Source organism: Mobula hypostoma, chromosome 6, assembly GCF_963921235.1.
Source record: "Mobula hypostoma chromosome 6, sMobHyp1.1, whole genome shotgun sequence".
Taxonomy (NCBI): Eukaryota; Metazoa; Chordata; class Chondrichthyes; order Myliobatiformes; family Myliobatidae; genus Mobula; species Mobula hypostoma.
Window position 1 is genome coordinate 39,079,992 of NC_086102.1, and position 18,391 is coordinate 39,098,382.

At 40.1% G+C, this 18,391-nt stretch overlaps 1 protein-coding gene across 5 annotated transcripts in view; it reads left to right on the top strand.

Moving 5' to 3' along the window:
* Positions 1-18,391, top strand: part of LOC134347951 (POU domain, class 2, transcription factor 1-like) — a 179,877-nt gene that overhangs the window by 10,172 nt on the left and 151,314 nt on the right. For 2 of the 5 annotated variants that reach the window (XM_063050621.1, XM_063050622.1), the window contains exon 2: positions 11,091-11,206. The exons of the other annotated variants lie outside the window; for them this stretch is intronic. In XM_063050621.1, the coding sequence (XP_062906691.1) occupies positions 11,179-11,206 (28 nt within the window). In that variant the 5' untranslated portion in view covers positions 11,091-11,178. The remainder of the gene's footprint in view (positions 1-11,090; positions 11,207-18,391) is intronic. 5 annotated transcript variants of the gene reach the window in all.

Genomic DNA, 18,391 nt, shown 5'->3' on the forward strand with positions numbered 1-18,391 from the left:
GTAGTCATGGAGGGATTGTCTACTGAGTCTGTGAGGGTGGAAGTTAGAAACAGGAAGGGATCAATAACTCTACTGGGTGTTATTTACAGACCACCCAATAGGAACAACGACATAGAGGAGCAGATACATTCTGGAAAGGTGTAATAATAACATGGTTGTCGTGGTGGGAGATTTTAATTTTCCAAATATTGAATGGCATTTCCCTAGGGCAAGGGGTTTAGATGGGATGGAGTTTGTTAGGTATGTTCAGGAAGGTTTCCTGACACAATATGTAGATAAGCCTACAAGAGGAGAGGCTGTACTTGATCTGGTATTGGGAAATGAACCTGGTCAGGTGTCAGGTTTCTTGACGGGACAGCATTTTCGACATAATGATCACAATTCTATCTCCTTCACCATAGCATTGGAGAGGGATAGGAACAGACAAGTTAGGAAAACATTTAATTAGAGTAAGGAGAAATAGGAAGCTATTAGGCAAGAACTTGGAAGCATAAATTGGGAACTCGGAAATGTACGGCAGAAATGTGGCAAATGTTCAGGGGATATTTGAGTGGCGTTCTGCATAGGTACATTCCAATGAGACGGAAAGGATGGGGGGTGGGTACAGGAGTCGTGGTGTACAAAGGCTGTTGAAAATCTAGTCAAGAAGAAAAAAAAGCTTACGAAAGATTCAAATAATAGAGTAATGATAGAGATGTAGAAGATTATAAGGCTAGCAGAAAGGAGCTTAAGGATGAAATTAAGAGAGCCAGAAGGGGCCATGAAAGGACCTTGGCGAGCAGGATTAAAGAAAACTCCCAAGGCATTCTGCAAGTATGTGAAGAGCACGAGGATAAGACATGAGAGAATAGGACCAATCAAGTGTGACAGTGGAAAAGTGTGTATGGAACTGGAGGAGATAGCAGAGGTACTTAATGAATACTTTGCTTCAGTATTGACTACGGGAAAGGATCTTGGCGATTGTAGGGATGACTTGCAGCAGATTGAAAAGCTTGAGCATATAGAATTTAAGAAAGAGGATGTGCTGGAGCTTTTGGAAAGCATCAAGTTGGATAAGACTCCAGGACAGGATGAGATGTATCCCAGACTACTGTGGGAGGCAAGGGAGGAGATTGCTGAGACTCTGGCAATGATCGTTGCATCATCAATGGGGACGGGAGAGGTTCCAGAGGATTGGAGGTTTGCAGGTGTTGTTCTATTATTCAAGAAAGGGAGTGGAGATAGCACAGGGAATTATAGACCAGTGAGTCTTACTTCAGTGGTTGGTAAGTTGATGGAAAGGATCCTGAGAGGCAGGATTTATGAACATTTGGAGAGGTATGATATGATTAGGAATGGTCAGTATGGCTTTGTCAAAGGCAGGTCATGCCTTCCGAACCTGATTGAATTTTTTGAGGATGTGATTGATGAAGGTAGAGCAATAGATGTAGTGTATATGGATGTAAAGGATTTCTTCTTTTATGTTACTGCGTATGTTAATCAAAATGGCTTCTTTGTTATGTTAAATGCTGAGAAGGTTCTCTCGCTGCAGCTTGTTTGGGTTATATTTTTGATAAGGGAACAAATGAACCAGTGGGTGTCCATGTTATTTTTTTTGGGGTGATATTCTGTCTCATATGGCTGGGAAACGGTGTTTTTGGCGGGCTTTTGGAGGAGAGACCGGGAGTAAGACAGACGTGCTGGGAGCGCTCTGGTCGATCACTGTGGGTGGTCCTGAGCTGCGAGTCGAGGGGGTCGGAATGGATTGCAGGGTGAAGAAAGAAGGTCCCTGGTATTTGGGCTCCAACTGTGTGCACGAAGCAATTGAACTTTGATAAGTCTGGCACCTTTTTCTTTTCTTTTTATATTGTTTCTTTATTAATCTCGTAGTCCTAGTAAGATTTATCAAGTGTAATCTGTAAAATGTACATTGTGTGCTGGCTGATGATTGATGTTTGAGGCCGAATCAGGTGGCATTGCACAGCACCCTACGTAACCGGGAGACACGGTTGGGCAGCGGATGGGGTTTCCCCTAGATAAATACGAGCCGATATAGCTGAGCGTTACATTTGTGGGGGCCGACGTCCAGGATTGAATTTTCAGTAAAGAAGCGGAATCCAGCTGGGTGTGGGTTCGTACGAGTGCTGAAGTCATGACGTTGGAACTACCAGCGACAGTCCACGTCCGGGGGAGCCGGGGCCGTGGGGCCTCCACACCCTCTCGGAGGAAGAAAGTGAGGAGACACAGGAGGAGGAGCTAGATGAAACTTTCCCTGGATAAATGCCAGTTCTGTAAGCCGTTGGTTAGCTATGTTGGACACATAATTTCGTGAGATGGAGTGGCTACTGATCTGGCTAAGATAGACGCAGTGACCAGCTGGCCGAGACCCCAGAAGGTGAGCGCCCTGCGCTCGTTTTTGGGGTTCTGTGGATATAACCGGCGATTTGTGAAAGGATACGCTAAAATGAGTCACCCATTGAACCAGCTGTTGTGTGGCTATCCACCTGTGGGGAAGAAAAGGAAGGGGGACCGAGAGCAGGAGGATACTTGAACCTGTCAGAGCCCTTTGGATTGAGGTGGGATGCTCAATGTGAGGAGACTTCCAATCTCTGAAAAGGGCACTGACACAGGCTCCGGTGTTGGCTTTTACTGATCCCTGGAGCCCCAATGCGTCCCCCATAATAGTGGCTAGGAAGAAAAATGAAAAGTGCGTGGACTATAGGACCCTGAACTGGCGCACTGTCCCCGACCAGTATACAGTCCTGAGGGTTGAGGATGAGTTGGCCTGTCTGAGTGGTGCCCAGTAGTTTAGTGCCTTGGATTTGTTGAGGCATATGATGAGGTGCCCCATGCAAGGCTTATTGAGAAAGTACGGAGGCATGGGATCCAAGGGGACATTGCTTTGTGGATTCAGAATTGGCTTGCCCACAGAAGGCAAAGAGTGGTTGTAGATGGGTCATATTCTGCATGGAGGTCGGTGACCAGTGGTGTGCCTCAGGGATCTGTTCTGGGACCCCTTCTCTTTGTAATATTTATAAATGACCTGGATGAGGAAGTGGAGGGATGGGTTAGTAAATTTGCTGAAGACATAAAGGTTGGGGGTGTTGTAGATGGTGTAGAGGGCTGTCAGAGGTTACAGTGGGACATCGATAGGATGCAAAATTGGGCTGAGAAGTGGCAGATGGAGTTCAACCCAGATAGGTGTGAGGTGGTTCATTTTGGTAGGCCAAATATAATGGTAGAATATAGTATTAATGGTAAGACTCTTGGTTGTGTGGAGGATCAGAGGGATCTTGGGATCAGGTTGACTCTGTGGTTAAGAACGCATACGGTGCATTGGCCTTCATCGACCATGGAATTGAATTTAAGAGTTGAGAGGTAATGTTACAGCTCTGTAGGACCCTGGTCAGACCCCACTTGGAGTACTGTGCTCATTTCTGGTCACCTCACTACAGGAAGGATGTGGAAACTATAGATAAGGTGCAGAGGAGATTTACAAGGACGTTGCCTGGATTAGGGAGCATGCCTTATGAGAATAGGTTCAGTGAACTCTGCCTTGTCTCCTTGGAGTGGCAGAGGATGAAAGGTGACCTGATAGAGGTGTATAAGGTGAAGAGAGGCATTGATCATGTGGATAACCAGAGGCTTTTTCCCAGGGCTGAAATGGCTAACACGCGAGGGCACAGTTTTAAGGTGCTTGGAAGTAGGTACAGAGGAGATATCAGGGGTAAGTTTTTTATGCAGAGAGTTATGAGTACATGGAATGGGCTGCCGGCAACAGTGGTGGAGGCGGATACGATAGGGTCTTTTAAGAGACTCCTGGATAGGTACATGGAGTTTAGAAAAATAGAGAGCTGTGGGTAACCCTATGTAATTTCTAAAGTAAGTACATGTTCGGCACAGCATTGTGGGCTGAAGGGCCTGCATTGTGCTAGGGTTTCTATGGTTCTATGTAATAGTTATTGCTAGAAGAATTCATCCAGTATTTGCTGTTATGTTCTTTTGATTGACTGCAAATGAACAAAGTCAGCTTGGACACCTAGTGCAAGATAATGGACAGCTTCGTACAATGATTTTGACAATTGCATCCTCGCAATCTTCATTCTCTTTGTAACATTAAAGATGATTACCAATACCTTCAAATTCTTTGTATTTCCTAACATGTTACAGTCGTGAATGTGGTTCGGCAGGTGGGGCTCATCAGCTTTGGACGGCGGCCCACCTAAAGCTCTGATTTTAAACCTCCGCTGCCTTGCGGCCGTACCCACCCATGGGAAAAGCTTCGGGAGTAAACCCTGAGGAAGAAATCCTGAGCTGTGGTCCCTAAGGCAGTTTGTTGTTTACAACTTCACTCTGGCATCCTCTTGTGACGACACTGGTGCCAAGCTGTGTTGGTGCTTGCCCTTCCCTTGGACTACATCAGTGACCTGGAGAGGGGAAACCTGCTGCATAGGCAACAGCTGGTTCTTCAAATCTTCCCACCCAGGCTTGGATAATCTGTTGGCTTAAAGTGGAGAGCAGTGGGTCATGGTTAAAAATGTTTTCATTTTGAACGATGGCAGATAGTGTTGTTTCTCTAATAGTGCCACAGGATTTTATTATTTATATACATATCATTTATATATGTTTTGATTATGTGGAATGGATTATTTAGAGAACAAGCGCAGAACTTGTAGTTGATAAAAGTTGGGAGTGTGCTTAATTATGAGGCTGTAAAGGGAACATAAGTAATGGATGCAAGTTAATATGGCAAAGTGCAAAATATATTTGACAAATTAAGGAGTGTCAGTGGATTATGTGGTACATTGTGTGTGTACAGGAGTAGTGGAATGTTCCAAGACTTGAAAAAGTGATTAATAAAGAATTGAGATTTGGGGATTTGCAAACTACTAAATTTGGGAGGTGATGTTAACCTTGTGTAAAATATTTGTTAGACCGCAACTGGAATATCTTTTCGGAAGACTGCAAAGGTCTTGGAGAAGGTGTAGAGAAGATTCACTAGAAAGGTTCGAGGGATGAAAGCGTTTTGGTAATTGGTGAGATTGGAGAATCTATTTGAGAGGTGATTTGTTAGTGATGTCCAAGATCAAGATATGCTTAGATAAGGTTTCTTCTGAGACAGCCCCTTTCATTTCCATGCTTGGCTTTCAGGTGTTCCTTTGCATTAAATTAAGCCTCCAGTGCCATGCTGAACACTGTTGATCCAATTTGAGTAGTATGGACTAGGGATTTCCAGGAGTTCTTGGAGATGATACCTGACAATTAAACTTGTTCCAAGCTCTTTTTTTTAAAAAAAACTATTTCTATAGTCAAATATCATATCTACTTCTACATTTTAAGTGTGAAGGTATGTTGGCAAACTTTGAAAAAGGACACGAAAACAGAAATTGATAGAAATATTCACTATGTAGCATCTACACTGGAGAAACCATGTGCAGATTGCATGATTGTTTCAAGAGGGTGATGCTTGCAAGGCATCAGGTGTACGCCTTAATTACACCTTCACTTTTCCTTCAGTTAGTCCTGACGAAGGGTCTCGGCCTGAAACGTCGACTGTACCTCTTCCTAGAGATGCTGCCTGGCCTGCTGCGTTCGCCAGCAACTTTGATGTGTGTTGTGTGCGTTAATTACACCTCCTTGCTGACTAGCAACACGGGCACAACTCCCTTTTGCACATTGACTCTCATTTACCAAGTCCATGGTATGTACCAGCTTGGAAAATCTCCACAATATCTTCAAAAAGAAAAATTATACTCCTTATCAATAGCTCCTAATAATTAACTTTAGGAAACAGAAACTTGTGTATTTTATCCCTCTGGATGATATTCTTCTTGTGATTAGGGGATTAAAAACTGTTATTTGATGAGTTGGGTATATGATATGGACTGTAGAGTGATTGAGTAATGTTTATTACAACTTATAAAGTTCATTGGTCTATTCAAAACAATTAGTATTGTTTAAAAGTGAATTAAATTACAGTAAGCTCAATTTTTTAATAGTTCTCGGGCCCAAGATAGCATAATTACTAGACAGCACTTCTCAGAATGCACCACCTCTTGAAAAATGTCTCAGTGACTAGTGAGCAATACCACAGTTTAAGAATGATAGGAATGCCATAAGACAATTTAAAGAGTTTATCAGCAGTTGTCATTTGAATACATAGAGATTTTGACTCCTTGTTAATGCCATTTCCCCCAGGGTGGAGTATTTATTTTTTTGTGTGAACTTGGAAGTTGGTGACTGTTAATATAACTTTTCTCCAGATCTATTACTTCGGGTCCCTGAAACTTGCAAGTGATAGCTGTGTGGAAGATTGAAAGGGAAGGGATGAAGATGTTACAGTGAATTATTTCAATAGGTACTTGTAGGTAACAGCATCTTTCTTGTTTGCTTCTGTGACAACTTTGTTTATTATTATTACTTTGAATATTTGTTTTCTGCTTTGTGCTTTGGAGTTGTCATGTTGGTGTAGTTGCTGCTTGTGTTGTGTTATCCTGGATGTACTTGTACAGGTGCCAGAGGCTAGATAGTAGATATAAAGGTATTGAGAGATGAGGATGATTATTGGGATCTTGAGTTCATGTTCTAAGATCCTTCAAGTTAGCGGTATGGGTTGGTGAGGTTATTAAAAAAGGAAGCAGGATGCTTTCATTTTATAACTGAGGCATAGAACAGGGGAGTTTATGAAGGTTTTTCTGGAACAGTCTACAACACTTGCTAAACTGTGGTTCCAGTAATCAGTAGTATAGGAAAGAGAGTGATGCAGTTCAAAAGGTGCAAAGTACAGTTATAAGGATGTTGCAAATTGGGGATTATGGTAATGAGTGCACATTATTTTATTCGAATCACCAGCCACTAAGTACACACCAAGCTGCAGCAAGTTGCAGAAAGCATTTGAGCATGCCTGGAATGACAAGTGGCAGATGCAGCACAAAAATGCAAGATGATGTCTACCTCCAGGAGGGCAGAGATGGACTATTGATTTGAACCATATCTCAACCAGCTATGTAAAAATAGTTTTGGACTTGTGCTGTAATTTTTTTAATCTGTATTTTCCAGAATTGGATAATGTTTTTGATTTTTACAAATTGAGCTAAGTGTTCTCAATTCAAAATTGAATTGTGATTCACTTTTTGTGCTTTTTGAAGGGGCTTAACAAAGATACTGCTTTCTATCTTTTAATAAAGGCTTCACTAGAAGTCAAGAATGTAAATGCGCTTCTCTGAAAAGCGTTCACCCAAGAGAGAGAAACTCCTTTTGATTTCTAGGCTTATCTATTATCATGTTTCAGAGATTTCACAATATTTTCTTGCATTAATTTAACTGGTCACATGAGTTGGAGTAAGCCTACCATTGCCAAGGTAAGCAGGGAATGCTACACAGAATCCTTACTTCATAGACCAGCCACTGGACTGATTTACTTGCCAGCACTTGATTCCTTTTCAAAACTTCACTAGACAACTCCATTCTTCAGCTGAGTAATATGAATAAATTAACTACGGTGTTAAATGTTATATAATTTACTTAGTGTTTGAAACCGTTATGTTACAGAGAATGTTGTTTAGTTTTGTTAATCAGTGCTGCCTTGCATGCAGATATGCTGATGGAGGAAGGCTGTGCTGATATCAAGAAAAATTAGCCATGTGTGAAATACAGTTGATGTCTATTTGAAGTTGTACTGCGTTTTATTCGAGCATTCCTCTCATCCCACAATTGCATTTAATTTGACAGCCATCACTGAGTATCAACTTTTGGAAGGAATTGTGCAATTAAAATAGTTACCTTTTCAAATAAAATGAGAATCTGCCATAAAAAAAAATCAAGATTTCAGATTTATTAATCCCATTGTACGTCCACCCATACAGTGAAATGTGTAATTTGTCCGTAAGTGTTGCCACATTCTGGCACTGACAACATGCCCACAATGGCCAGCAGAACTACGCAAGCAGAAGCAGCAGCAGCACCAATATCAAAACATGCCCCTTCCCTCCCACCTACCCATCCACATAGACAGGCCTCCAACCCCAGGAAAGACTGCCTCTGTACCTCCAGTCCCTGGCCCAGACCTGTAGACATTGGGCTTCCGGCTTCCAACCTCCGGCAAGCCGACCTGAGTCTTCGACCTTTGGGCTTGACCTTCAGACTTGCCAGCTTTGGTCTTCGACTTCTAAGCTTCAAGGTTTCGACTTCACTGACCTCTGGATATCAATCCTAGTACTTGATGATCATATGGACCTCTGACCTCAGGACTTGCTGACGGGAGTTTCACCGGCCCTCGTCTGGGCCCCACCGACTTTGGTCCTGGGCATCACTGGTCGTCTTATGTTAAGCCTGCCAACCTGAACTCGATGTTTGGGGATTACTGGTCTTCAACCGTGGAGCACTCCAACCTGGACACTGACCTGTGGCTCTTGCCCCTGTTTCTCATTTAGTAGACAATGGAAAAGTGAAAAATCTGTGGGATGCGAGGAGTTAAGATATAGGAGTTCAAAGTAATTCGGTGGCATGAAATATAATGCATTGTTCAACATTAGTCTTTAGTTTTTGGAAATATTTATGCTATAGGGTTCAGACATTATTAAAGGCTTGCGTATGGTACAAAAGTTAGTATGTAACTGATAATGAAGAAGAAAACTGGGGAGTAGGACTGGCAAGGAGTATAAAAAAAAATGAGGTAATATATCTGGGGATGGAAAACAAGCTGAGCAAATGCTACTACAGGTGTCCCCCACTTTACGAAAGTTCGCTTCATGCCACTTCGCTTTACGGAAGACCTACATTAGTACCTGTTTTCGCTAACTGAAAGAAATCCAAGGAGGATTTTCGCTTCTACGAAAAAAGGTGCCCGCTTTAAACTTGTGTTTACCTCAAGAAAGACTACCATGACAGTGAAGCTTTGCGCGGGCAGGTGTGTGCGCATGCGTGTATGTGCCAATTTTTTTTTCTCTCTACAAATCGGTTTTGGCTAAATCTTCCCGACCTCTGATAAGTGAAACTACATTGTATATACGTTATTTATATAGGCTGTGTATTTATCATATCATTCCTGCTTTTACTATATGTTAGGTTATTTTAGGTTTTATATGTTATTTGGTATGACTTGGTAGGTTACTTTTTGGGTCTGGGAACGCTCAAAAAATTTTTCTCATATAACTTAATGGTAATTGCTTCTTTGCTTTATGCCATTTCGGCTTACGAACCGTTTCATAGGAACGCTCTACTTTTGGATAGCGGGGGAAACCTGTATATGAGAAGATGCTGAAATGTGGGGAAGATCATTGGAACCTTACAGAGCATATGCACTGATCCTTGAAGACATAACTGGTGGATAAGAGTTTTATAGGATTTTTGCTTTGGCCAAAAAATACCATAAGACAAAGGAGCAGAAGTAGGCCATTCGGCCCATCGAGTCTGCTCCACCATTTTATCATGAGCTGATCCATTTCCTCCTATTTAGTCCAACTCCCCCGCCTTCTCACCATAACCTTTGATGCCCTGGCTACTCAGATACCTATCAATCTCTGCCTTAAATACACCCAATGACTTGGCCTCCACTGCTGCCCGTGGCAACAAATTCCATAGATTCACCACCCTCTGACTAAAAAAATTTCTTCGCATTTCTGTTCTGAATGGGCACCCTTCAATCCTTAAGTCATGCCCTCTCGTACTAGACTCCCCCATCATGGGAAACAACTTTGCCACATCCACTCTGTCCATGCCTTATAACATTCGAAATGTTTCTGAGGTCTCCCCTCATTCTTCTAAACTCCAAGGAATACAGTCCAAGAGCGGACAAATGTTCCTCATATGTTAACCCTCTCATTCCTGGAATCATTCTAGTGAATCTTCTCTGTACCCTCTCCAACGTCAGCACATCCTTTCTTAAATAAGGAGACCGAAACTGCCCCCAGTACTCCAAGTGAGGTCTCACCAGCGCCTTATAGAGCCTCAACATCGCATCCCTGCTCCTATACTCTATTCCTCTAGAAATGAATGCCAACCTTGCATTCGCCGCCTTCACCACCGACTCAACCTGGAGGTTAACCTTGAGGGTATCCTGTACGAGGACTCCCAAGTCCCGTAGCATCTCAGAACTTTGAATTCTTTCCCCATTTAAATAATAGTCTGCCCGTTTATTTTTTCTGCCAAAGTGCATAACCATACACTTTTCATCATTGTATTTCATTTGCCACTTTGCCCATTCTTCCAATCTATCCAAGTCTCTTTGCAGACTCTGTTTCCTCGGCACTACCGGCCCCTCCACCTACCTTTGTCAGCAAACTTAGCCACAAAGCCATCTATTCCATAATCCAAATCGTTGATGTATAATGTAAAAAGAAGCGGCCCCAACACGGACCCCTGTGGAACACCACTGGTAACCTGCAGCCAACCAGAATAGTATCCCTTTATTCCCACTCTCTGTTTCCTGCCAATCAGCCAACACTCTATCCACGAATGTAACTTCCCCGTAATTCCATGGGCTCTTATCTTGTTAAGTAGCCTCATGTGTGGCACCTTGTCAAAGGCCTTACAGGATGAATTAGAATGGTATAAAATTTGTCAAGGATGGATTTTCAATCATGGTGCTGATCCATTATAAGAATGCTACATTTGAGAATCTACACAGGAGAAAATTCCACTTACATGGATGAACAAGGTGTGGATGTTTCTAGTGGAATGGAGGCTGAGTGGAAATACTATCAAGATGTGTAATATTTTATTTAGGAGGTCTAAATATAGGCCTCTCTTCAAGAAGTCCTTAACTATGGTGCGTAAATTTAAGGGAGGGGTTAAAGTTAGAAAGATTACAGGGGAATTTGAAGGGGGAATAGCCACCAGAAGAGTACTTGAAGTTTGGAGCTCATTTTGTGAAAGGTTGGTTGTGGCAGTAACCTTTATTACATTCTTTTCATGGATAAGCAGTTGATGTGTTAAAGCATTCAGGACTATGAGTCAAAATGTAAGATTAGTATAAGTAGCTTATAATTGACAGCATTAAAATGAATGGCTATGTAACCTCGTTTAGTTTTGTAAATTTCTGTGATTATATGATCGTGCGTATTTCAGTTGAAAAGGTTTGTCTCAATTATTTAATGGCTGTATGTTCACAGACACTTCCATAATGAAGATATTAAAACACCTACATCCAGTAACGTTTTAATCAGTGAAGCAACGTAACCCACATTCAGTTACCACTTGATGAATTTGATTCGGATTCTGAAACCAGGTAATTGCAATGCAAAGGGAAATACTGGAACGTGTAAGAAGTAAAATTTTAATTTTGTAACTTTCAAATATAGTCTGTAATTGATTTATTTTTAATGTATAAGCTGGCTCAGTAGCTTAGCAAAACCTGAATTAATGAACAATGGTAACATTAAGGGCAATGAAATTGCTTTCTATCTTTGAACATTTTTATGTTGCCTACGTTATATACCAATGAACCATGGGTTATACGCAGTTATATTTTCAAAGCCATCTGTAATGGAAAATGTTACATTTGTTTGGCCAGCAGGAACCAAAATTTTATTTCTTTCTTATCTCTGTTCTTTAAATTCAAACTAATCAGCAAATAAGAGACATGCTAAAAGGCTGAAAGGAGTTGCAAAGGCTTCAGGAGCTGGTTTGCTGTTTTATTTTATGGAAGTGGGGGAATGTTGTGTGACATTGATTCAATTGGAAAGTGTCTGCTTTATAATATTTTAGGAGTGAAAGCTGAATTTGCCACTGCCTTGTCTTGTATAAAATCCTACCAGAGCAGCGAGGGGAAAACTTTTGGTAGTACTTGAACTTTTTGATTGAGGCAGCATAAAATCACCTGCATGGTAACAAAGAAAAGCTACAGGAGGTACTCACTGTGGAACTTCATGCACTCTGCTATTATTTGTCTTTGCCAAATTGTGTTACATAATACTTAATATTAAATTAAAACTCAAATGTTAAATGAATCAGTTCCTGATGATGGCATTTAAGGGTTTGCAAAAGGTTTGCGGTGATAAACATTCTTCTCATCCTCTAACATATCTCCAGATACATCCTGTTTGATATGAAACCTCTATTAATAAAGTAGAGATGAATTGGAAACTGTGTGGCAAAATTAGAGATGCAAAGTTTTTGCGAAGCTAATTGCTGAATGATACTTGGAATCCACCACCCCCAACTGCTAATAAGAAAACACAACCTGGTTTTGCTGGGAATTCCCAATGTTTATCTTTCACTGCTGATATATTGGGTGATCAAAAGTTAGTCCATTGCCTTGGAAAAGGCAGTGTTAGTTCAGAATGCAGGTTTATTAATTTTTTCCAGTTCTGGTGTCATTACACCGTTGTGTTTTGAACACAATGGTGGGGGGGGGGTGGTAACAATCAAGATCACATGATACATTTTTGTGCTTAGTGGAACATGTTTTCTTTAGTAGATTATGCCCAATTAGTGCCTTGGAAAATGGTAACTGCAGAAAATTTGTGTACTGTACAATGGAAATTATGTTTATTATGTGATCTTTACAGTCTTGCAAATGTTTATTTTTTTGTGAAATCAAGCACAATTCTAGTTAATGACTAACGGTTTGAAAGTATTTGGCATGTGTTTAAAATAAGTTTTTGCTGAATTAATGATGTTATTTTGTATATATTTTAAATAGACATGCGTAAATTGTTTATATATTTTTTTTGACCTTCTGTGGTAAACCTTTATTGCTGTTGCCCACTGTAGCATTCAACTATCTTGCACTGGCACACCAATACATTGTGGACTTTATCTTCTGTTTTCCTAGTTGCCATAACATCATAATATTTGAGCTCTTTTTGAATTATTTTTCTGATTTTGGAATTTTTTTTTGTATGCCCCTTTATTGGTATAACATTTCAAATGAATTTTAAGTAGGAAATCCACTACTTAAAGACAACAGGAGTACTGCATCTTATTTACAGAGCTAACAATTTAAGACCTGTTTATTTTTGAGGAAACGGTAACTTTTTAAAGTTGCAGGTGATGAGTTTAAATGTTGTTCAAGAATAATATAATTGTTTGGATCAGCCTGAGATTTCAAATTTTTGGAGTGGGTTTAATAGAATAAACTGTCCATGATGATGGTTTTTGAATTAATGCATTTAATAATAAATATGCTGGTTATGTTTTTATAATTTGCCCACATTGTAACTAAGATAATCATTAGAATTATAAAACAATTGTTGACTTTTTTATTAATATTGTTGTATCAGTCATCTTGAACTTATGCAAACTAAATGTTTTTTTTGGCAGGAATGACAAAGTATTCAACAAGATGGGATTGCCTGTTTAAAAAAAAATATATATATATATGTATAATTGATCGTATTGTGGATATTGTTGCATATTGTTATATTTTGGCAAAGGACTTCCTTTTGAACTGATAGAATAAAGTGCCTCATTCAATCAGAATCAGTCACTTTGTTGCCAGTATGTGAAACATAAATTGATTGTGGTTCAGTGCCAAGCATAAAACACAGGACAATATCATAACAAGACAACACAATAGCAACTAACAATTTACAAGACAATAGTGCAAACAGCCACGAGCAATTAGCAGAACAGTCACATGACCAATGACAATAATCAAACTTAAATGTGAACATTAGAACAGACTCAATAATTATGCAGAATAAAGAAAGCAGAGAAGATCATTTCATGGATGTTGTGCGAGACATTCGGCGTATTACACCTGAGTGAATATTTTTGAGAAGCAGGATAGCTACAGGAAAGAAGCTTCAGAGATGATGTGTAGTCTTGGTGGCAATGGACTTGTAGTGTCTCCCTGATGGCAGTTTGGTGAATAGGTAACTGGTAGGGTGGGTGGAGTCAGTAGTATTTTTTTTTTTGGCTCTTCACTGTGCGAAGGAACAAGTCGTTTTAATGTCTGTAGCTGACAGCCAATGATCTCTGCTGAGTGGACCGCTCACTGCAACCTAGACTTGGAGGGGACGAGGTGGCGGGAAACCAAACTGTGATAGAGGTGGTCACTACACTCTCAATGACAATCTCAAGTATGAAATGTAGCCTGATTTTACATTTTTCTATTGCTAATGCCTTGATTATGTTGAGAAAAAACTATTTTTGATTATTCCATTTAAAGAAAAGGAATGAACTGTATCATAATAGAGTTTGAGGTATTAAAGTAATTTAAGCATGTTCCTAAAGAAAAGGAGGACACATTGAATGATTACGTTGCATTTGTACTTGGAGTACAAGTAAGGAATTGCATTGCAAGAATTAAAATGGAGACGACACAATAGATTTAGCAGAATAGAAGTGAAGAAGTAAGACTGCCTTCAATTAGGGACATTTGTGAATTAGTGTATAATAATGAGAACATTTGCAGAAAGTTCTATTCTAGGATTCCAGTTAATTCCAGTTAATTGAATCACAGTTTGCCTAAAAATTTCATGGAAGTAGTTAAAGTTACATTAACTGAGTAACAGGGTATTTAAATGAAATACAGAACAAACTGGAACATTACCAATACCATTACAGTAGTATAAAACTATGTATTAGTTCCTAATAGGTATCAACAGAGGAATTCGTCTAATGGACGCTACAATGCTCTTTTGACGTAAATGAACAAAATCAGCGCAGACACCCAGCGTAATTTTTTTTGGCTAGTGTCAGATCTATTCATGGCATCTTGCAAAGGGTCTGAAAAATTTTCAAGTCCAAATAAAAAAACAAAATAATTAAAAATCACTGTTTTTTGAATCCGTGTCGGTCTGCCCAGATGGATAACATAACACAAGCGTACACAACCAACGCTATTTAAAAACTATTTGCTCTAAGCACGGTGTAGTGTCTAACAGCCACACAAGTGCACATCGGCAACAGTTTCCTGCCCCAATTAAGCGGCATAGTATCCCAAATAAATGAAGGGAATCCTGGCAATTTTCACGATTTGTTTTTTGTTCTTCAAGTGTTGTCCCCAATAATTGGCTCCCCTGATTAATCGATGGCCTTATTAACTGGAATCCTCTGTATATTGAAGTAGTCTTTCTCACATGTTTAAAAAAGGAGAGACCTGGGCAAAGATTAGAATTGCAATATCAAGTAAATTTGTAGCACAGAAATAACCATTGCAGATGTGTAGGATTCTCAGTCATCTCACCATTAACTTAAGAACAAGAAATAGAAGTAATAGTAGGTCATCCATCTCTTTGTGATCTTCCATCTCAGTGTTGCTTTCCTGCTGTAACTCCATAAGCCTTAATTCCTTTAATATCCAAATTTTTATTGATATTGTACATTTTAATGAGGTCACTTTTTCTAAATCCGAGTGCAGACAGGCCAAGACTATTTTATCTTTATTCATGTGACACCTGCCATCTCAGGAAGCAGTCTGCTTAAACATTTGCTGCATTTTCCAGCATGGATTCTGCTACTTGGATCAAGCTGTTTTCTTTCTTCCTCCTTTCTTAAATACTAAGATGACAGTTGCTACTTTCCAGCCTGTGTGAACTGTTCTTGGGATATATGGTATTTTGAGGTTGGCAATGCATATATAACTTCTAAATTTTGTGTAAATTCTTTAGCAGTTAGCCATTATTGCTTAACTGTCAGTTAAATTCAGTTGCTTAATATACCATTGTCAACTGATGTCTCATACATTTGCATTTTTGTTCTATAACTGGTTTCAGATCAAAATCAATTACTTTCAATCTTTATATTTAGAGTTAACATTGTGATTAATGATCTGTATTAAGGACATTATGGGGAACAGTAACCATTTGTTTCATTATACTTAAAAGATTTAAAATAGCTTGTCTTTTTTTTTATCAATATCTTAAAAAAAAATCTTTCATACACTCCATAAATTTATCCTCCACATGTTTTCTGCTAATTTGTTATATCCAGCTTTATGTAGATTTAATATCTAGGGGGTTACTATTGACTAGAAACTCAAGTACATAATGTAGAAACTCAGAAAGCAAAAGCAGGTGAGGAGCTTGACAATAGACAATAGGTGCAGGAGTAGGCCATTCAGCCCTTCGAGCCAGCACCACCATTCACTGTGATCATGGCTGATCATCCACAATCAGTATCCTTTTCCTGCCTTCTCCCCATATCCCTTCACTCCGCAATCTTTAAGAGCTCTATCTAACTCTTTCTTGAAAGAATCCAGAGAATTGGCCTCCACTGCCTTCTGAGGCAGAGCATTCCACAGAACCACAACCCTCTGTGTGAAAAAGTTTTTCCTCAACTCCGTTCTAAATTGTCTACCCTTTATTCTTAAACTGTGGCCTCTGGTTCTGGAATGCCCCAACATCGGGAACATGTTTCCTGCCTCTATCGTGTCCAATCCCCTAATAATCTTATGTTTCAATCAGATCCCCTCTCATCCTTCTAAATTCCAGTGTATACAACCCCAATTGCTCCAATCTTTCAACATATGACTGTCCTGCCATCCCGGGAATTAACCTCGTGAACCTATGCTGCACTCCCTCAATAGCTAGAATGTCCTTCCTCAAATTTGGAGACCAAAACTGTACAGAATACTCCAGGTGTGGTCTCACCAGGGCCCTGTACAACTGCAGAAGGACATTTTTGCTCCTATACTCAACTCCCCTTGTTATGAAGGCCAACATGCCATTAGCTTTCTTCACTGCCTGCTGTACCTGTATGCTTACTTTCAGTGACTGATCAACAAGAGCACCTAGATCTCATTGTACTTCCCCTTTTCCTAACTTGACATGGTTCAGATAGTAATCTGCCTTCCTGTTCTTGCCACCAAAGTGGATAACCTCACATTTATCCACATTAAACTGCATCTGCCATGCATCTGCCCACTCATCCAACCTGTCCAGGTCACCCTGCATTCTCATAACATCCTCCTCACATTTCACACTGCCACCCAGCTATGATAAATAAATTTGTTATTAATAAATATGAATAAATTTATACCATTATTGGTAACAAGCAGTAACCTACTACTTCCCCTCCAAAGCTTTTCCATCATTAAGACACCAGAATTGAGATTTAAAAACTCATCATTTGCCTGAGTGCAAATCCAACTCCATCCAGAACAAAGCATCAGTTTTGAGTGGTGCTCAATCCACTACTGTGAACATTCACGCTCATTGTTGCTATTTACAAAAATGGATACAGCAACTTGCTTCCACTTCTTTGCCTTGTCCTCCCAAAAATGCAACCTTTACCCTGAGTAGGTGGCAGATGAGATATGATAAAACATTGTTGAATGCACTACAGTTACATACTCTTTGACCAATGATGTCTGTGCTAAACATGGACATAGGTCGCCGACAGCTGCTCGCCAGAGTCCTCTGTCCTGGGCCAGTCTTTCAATCTGTCAAGGTGTAGCCCATCGAAGACCCTTCCTCTCCCAGGGACAAGGTCTTTGGAGCTTCTGTAGCGCTGGAATTTTATAAGATGGGCTCAGTATTTCAGTGGAATAAAGGAAATTGCAGTGGCGTGAGAGGGGAACTGACCAAGGTTGACTGGAAAGAGACACTAGCAGGAAGGACAGCTGGAGTTTCTGCAAAAAAATGAGGGAAGTGCAAGCTATGTTCCAAATAAGAGGAAATTTTCGAATGGAAGAAGGACACTACCGTGGCTGACAAGTGAAGTCAGAGCCAAAGTAAAAACAAAAGAGAGGGCATACAAGGAAGCCAAAGCCAATGGACAGATAGAGGATTGAGAAGCTTATAAAAACTTGCAAAAGGAAACTAAGAAGGTCATTTGGAAGGAAAAGATGAATTATGAAAGGAAGCTGGTGATTAATATCAAAGAAGAACCTAAAAGCTTTTTAAGTATATAAAGGGTAGAAGAGAGTTGAGGGTAGATATAGGACCAATAGAAAATGACCTTGGAGATATTGTAATGTGAGATGCAGAGATGGCAGAGGAACTGAATGTGTATTTTGCATCATAGGGGAAGATATCTGCAGTATACTGGACATTCAAGAGTGTCAGGGAAGTGAAGTATGTGTAGTGAAAATTACGACTGAGAAGGTGCTCAGGAAGCTTAATAGTCTGAGGGTGGATAAATCTTCTGGACCTGATGGAAAGCACCCTCGGGTTTTGAAGGACATAGCTGGAGAGATTGCGGAGGCATTAACGATGATCTTTAAAGAATCAATAGATTCTGGCATTGTACCAGATAACTGGAAAATTGCATATGTTACTCTGCTATTTAAGAAGGGTGGGAGGCAGCAGAAAGGAAACTATAGACCTGTTAGCCTGACATCAGTGGTTGGGAAGTTGTTGGAATCAATTGTTAGGGACAAGATTACAGAATACCTGGATGCCTATGACAAGATAGGCCAAAGGCAGCATGGTTTCTTGAAAGGAAAATCCTGCTTGACTAACCTACTGCAATTTTTTGAGGAAATTACAAGCAGGATAGACAAAGGAGATGTAGTAGATGTAGT